Source organism: Eretmochelys imbricata, chromosome 14 (genome assembly GCF_965152235.1).
Source record: "Eretmochelys imbricata isolate rEreImb1 chromosome 14, rEreImb1.hap1, whole genome shotgun sequence".
NCBI classification, from domain to species: Eukaryota; Metazoa; Chordata; order Testudines; family Cheloniidae; genus Eretmochelys; species Eretmochelys imbricata.
Genome location: NC_135585.1, coordinates 55,332,705 through 55,337,027, shown reverse-complemented (window position 1 = coordinate 55,337,027; position 4,323 = coordinate 55,332,705). Strand labels below are relative to the sequence as shown.

Below are 4,323 nucleotides of genomic sequence, written 5' to 3'. Positions count from 1 at the left end.
CAGGCAAAAGGAGAAACCCAGGTACCTTCCTGCTGCAGAATGGGTGGTGGGGAGGGGGCCATGACAGGACCATGAGGGGTCCTTGGCCTTTGGGGGACCCCACCCCAATATTTAGCATTAATGCAACAGGCCCCATAGCTGGACTGCAGGGGGCAAGGAGTCTGAGGCGGTAGGGGGCGCTCTCCCCGGCAGTCAGGGCTGGCCCCCATGCCCCAGTGAGGTGCCAGGGGGTGTCGTGCTGCAGGGAGCGGGGCAGGGGGCTCAGTGGGGAGCACTGTGCTAGGGGGTGCTGGGGCAGGGGGAGTGGTGCGGGGACTCACCAGGGGGTGCTGGACTGCAGGGAGTGGGGTAGGGGGCGCTGTGCTCTGGGGAGCAGGGCTGTGTGGGGTTGCCAGGGCAGGGGTGCTGGGGTGTGGGGCAGGGGCAGTGGGGTGGGGGCTTGGCAGGGGGCTGGGCAGGCAGTGGCAGATGAGGGGGCACCGTGGACTCTTCCCGTCTCTCCCCAGAGGGTGCCCGGGTGGGCTCAGCAGGGGGTGCTGGGATGGGAGGCTCGGCAGGGAACGCGGTGGGCTCACCCCATCTTCGGGCTGGGCAGGGGACACGGTGGGCTCACCCCGTCTTGGGGCGGGGGTCCGGGCGGGGGTACAGGGGGCTCACCCCGTCTCTCCCCAGGGGCGCTCTCCATGCCGGCGCGCCTGGCCCTGGTGGACTGGCTGGACGAAGGCTTCTCCAGCATCATCGAGCTGGCAGCGGTGAGCGAGCCGCGCCGGGACCCCGCCCGCTACCGGCCGGGCCAGGAGGTGGAGGCCCGGTGCCCCCTCTTCAAGGGGCTGAACCGTGCCCGCATCCTGGCCCTCAGCGGTGAGTGAGCGAGCGCCCCCCACAGGCTGGGCACCATGCTGCACTGGCCTCCCCCCTCGTCCCACCCACGGCTCAGTCCGGACGCAGCCACGTCCGTCCCCACCACGTTCGTCTGTCCCTCCCTCCATCGTCCCTCCCTCCATCCCCCCTTGCACCTCTCCGTCCGTCCGTCCCTCCCTCCCTCCATCCTCTCCACACCCCCTGTCCGTCCCTCCATCCTGTCTCTCTCTCCGCAGGGAACAGGCAGGAGTTGAAGTGGATCCAGGTCCAGGCCGGGGGGTGTCCCAGGAGCAGCTGGGGGGCCAGGACACTGCGGGGGCCCCCCCACCGCCAGGTGGCGACATGGAGACGGGACAGAGTGCCCTCTGAGAGAAGGAAACACAACACAGGTGGGTGCTGCCCCCCGTGCTGGACACCTGGGTCCCCGTATCCCATCCCTGTCTCCAGCTCCCTAGGGGTGAGAGCCCGGCACTGCTGTCCCGGTCGCCTAGGTCCCATATCCTGTCCTGGTCTTCAGCCCCCTGGGGTGAGCGCTGCACTGCCATCCCGGACGCCTGGGTCCCATTCCTCTAGAGGCCAAGAAGTCTCATTCAGTGAATGTTTCTTGTCTCATTCCAGGAGGTGACGCCGATGACGTCACCACCTCGGTGCCCGACCCTGAGGGGACCCAGGTGTCCGAGGACGAGGGTCGGGTGACCCCCCAGAGCACCTCATCCTCAGAAACCTGGCGTTCCTCCTCCCCCGACTGCCCCCACGTGGACAGCTCTGGCTGCGGGGTTCCCTGCTCCCCTGGCCCTGTGGACCCAGGTGTCCGGGCAGGGCCGACCGAGGTCTGCACCAGGCCTGAGTGCGAGAGGATGCGGCAGGAACTGGAGGTGCTGAGGGACCGATACGCCAAGATGGAGGCTCAGAATGCTGTGCTGGCCCAGAGACTTGGTGAGCCCGGACGCCTGGGTTCTCTAGGACGACAGTGGGGTCTGGTGGGTCAGAGCAAGGGGACAGGGCTGGAAGCCTGGACGCCTGGGTTCTCGGGGAGGAGCATGGGAGCAAGTGGTCACTCCTGTCTCCGTTCGCTGCAGGGGGTGTTGTGGAGCCGTCCGGGGAGGTGGACGGCGGCTCCGTGCGACCGGAGCCCGGGCTCTATGAGGACTCTGCGCTACCTCGGAAACATGGGGTGAGCTGAGGGGCAGGGAGTGCAGCTGGGGAGAGTGGGGAACCAGGGGTCCCTATTATAACAGTCTCCTCCCCCTACTGCCCCACCCTCACTTTCCTCTGTGCTCCCCTCCCTGCCCCCCAGATGCAGGAGCTGGTGCCGGGAGGGGGCGTGTTCCTCTACCCCACCCAGCTGGCCCTGGCCCGCTCCAGCGCCCGCAGCCAGACGGCCCTGGCCCGGCTCCTGCTCGACGTCTTCTTCTCCCGCCAGGAGCAGGCACGGAGCAACCTGTCCGGGGAGAACGGGCTGCACCGCCTCAGCCCCCCCGTCGTCAGCGCCATCGTGGGTGAGTCCGGGGGGGTCAGGCAGTGGTATGGCCCTGGGGGGGCAGGGTCAGGTAATAGTATGGACTGAGAGAGGCCGTGATGGTATGGCCCTGGGGGGGCGTGGTCAGGCAGTAGTACGGACTGGGAGAGGCCATGATGGTATGGCCCGGGGGGGCGGAGTCAGGCAGTAGTACGGACTGGGAGAGGCCATGATGGTATGGCCCGGGGGGGGGTGGTCAGGCAGTAGTATGGACTGGGAGGGACAATGATGGTATGGCCCGGGGGGGCGTGGTCAGGCAGTAGTATGGACTGGGTGGGACAATGATAGTATGGCCTGGGGGGCAGGCAGCAGTGCAGACTGGGCAGGGTAATGATGATATAGCCCAGGGATCAGGGTCAGTCAATGGTATGGCCCAAGTGAGTGGGGTCAGGTAGGGGTATGGCCTAGGCGGGGCAATGATGGTATGGCCCAGGGTAGGGCAGGATGTTGGTATAGCCCAGCAGTGTGTGTCAGGCAATGGTATGGCCTGGGTGGGGGAGGTCATGGTGATGGTACGGCTCAGGTTGGGCAGGCAGTGGTACGGCCCAGGGGGTGCAAGGTTATGGTACGGCCTGAGGGCGTTAATGGTGGTACGGCCTGGGTGGGGGCTGAGGTCATGGTGTAGCCCGGGAGGGCAAGGCAATAATTTGGCCCGGGGGGGGGGTTATAATGGACTGGTCCATCATAAGGGTATTCCGGGGCAGAGGATCCTGCTGCCATTCACCCCACTTTTCTCTCCCCCCTCAGCCTATGCTGTGGGTCAGTCCCAGTTCCAGCCCAGCAGTGCCGCCGTCATCAAGAACTCGCTGCGCAACAAGCTGGGCTGCCTGAGAGCCCCGTCCCGCCAGCAGGGGGCCAGCAGGGGGCGCCCCGCGGCCTGACACCCTGCATCCTCCCAGCAGGGGGCGCCTGGGAGAGCTGTGAATGGGGAGTGGTTCCCCTGGGGCTCCGGTTCCATCTGATCTTATTTTCTAATCACCAAACTCCATACAAAGAGAACAGGAGGACTTGTGGCCCCTTAGAGACGAACCCATTTATTTGAGCATCAGCTGTGAGCTACAGCTCACTTCATCGGCTGCATTGAGCTGAGGCTCACGAAAGCTTATGCTCAAATAAATGGGTTCGTCTCTAAGGGGCCACAAGTCCTCCTGTTCTTTCTGCGAATACAGACTAACATTCCTGCTACTCTGAAACTCAATACAGAAGCTTTTTTGACACCTCTGAGTCCCTGGCCCTTTGTCTGTGGGAGGGACTCAGGACTCCTGGGCTCTCTCCCTGGCTCGGGGGGGAGGGGGGGAGAGTGGGGTCTAGTGGTTAGAGCAGGGGGAGCTGGGACTCCTGGGTTCTATTCCTATCTCTATGAAATTTCCTTGTCCAAAAGGGACCCCCCGGGAATGATCTGAAAGCCCTGAGGTAACTGCTCACAAGTGGGGGGGGGGGACGGGCACTGAGCATCTCCACCAAGGCGGATCCAAGCTGTGCGGGGGATAATAGAATAAGAAAACGGTGGGGTGGGGTGAGCCCTGAAACCCAGCCCCCACCCCAAGCAGCATGTGTGGGGTGGGGACAAATATCTTAGCGGGGGTTTGTACTCCCCCCTCCCCTACGCTTCTAGCCAAGGATGGGGTGGGGTCATGAACCCAGGTGTCCAAGCTGGGCTGGCTCTCCTGCCCCAGCCCCCATTTCTCCTCCCCTACCCCACTGGTCACCCCCTCTCCCTTCCCTAGAGTGCCCCCTACCCCCAGTAGTCACCATACAGAGCTGCAGTGACTCACTCCCGCCACCAGGGGATGCTTCTCCAGAGCCTTCCCTCTCTATGGTCTTTTCCTGCTCTAGGGCTCGTGACCTAGCCGCTCTCTCCACCAACCCTTAGCGCTCTATGGCTCTCCAAGTGCCGGTCGTGTGGGTGAGGACCCCGGGCTGGGGCTGCCTCGGGAGGGGCC

The 4,323-nt window shown here is 64.7% G+C and overlaps 1 protein-coding gene across 1 annotated transcript; it reads left to right on the top strand.

Moving 5' to 3' along the window:
- Positions 1-683: 683 nt before the first annotated feature.
- LOC144274195 (uncharacterized) lies at positions 684-3,544 on the top strand. Its single transcript, XM_077832825.1, has 6 exons — positions 684-861; positions 1,098-1,250; positions 1,480-1,797; positions 1,941-2,035; positions 2,159-2,360; positions 3,128-3,544. The coding sequence occupies exons 1-6, from the start codon at positions 684-686 to the stop codon at positions 3,259-3,261; spliced, it is 1,080 nt and encodes a 359-aa protein (XP_077688951.1). The 3' UTR covers positions 3,262-3,544.
- Positions 3,545-4,323: the final 779 nt, after the last annotated feature.

Excerpts from the sequence above, each read along its gene's own strand:
- LOC144274195 (XM_077832825.1), top strand. The coding sequence starts at position 684 with ATGCCGGCGCGCCTGGCCCTGGTGGACTGGCTGGACGAAGGCTTCTCC. Across the intron at positions 2,036-2,158 it reads CGCTACCTCGGAAACATGGG|ATGCAGGAGCTGGTGCCGGG; the intron begins GTGAGCTGAGGG and ends CCTGCCCCCCAG. Across the intron at positions 2,361-3,127 it reads CGTCGTCAGCGCCATCGTGG|CCTATGCTGTGGGTCAGTCC; the intron begins GTGAGTCCGGGG and ends CTCCCCCCTCAG.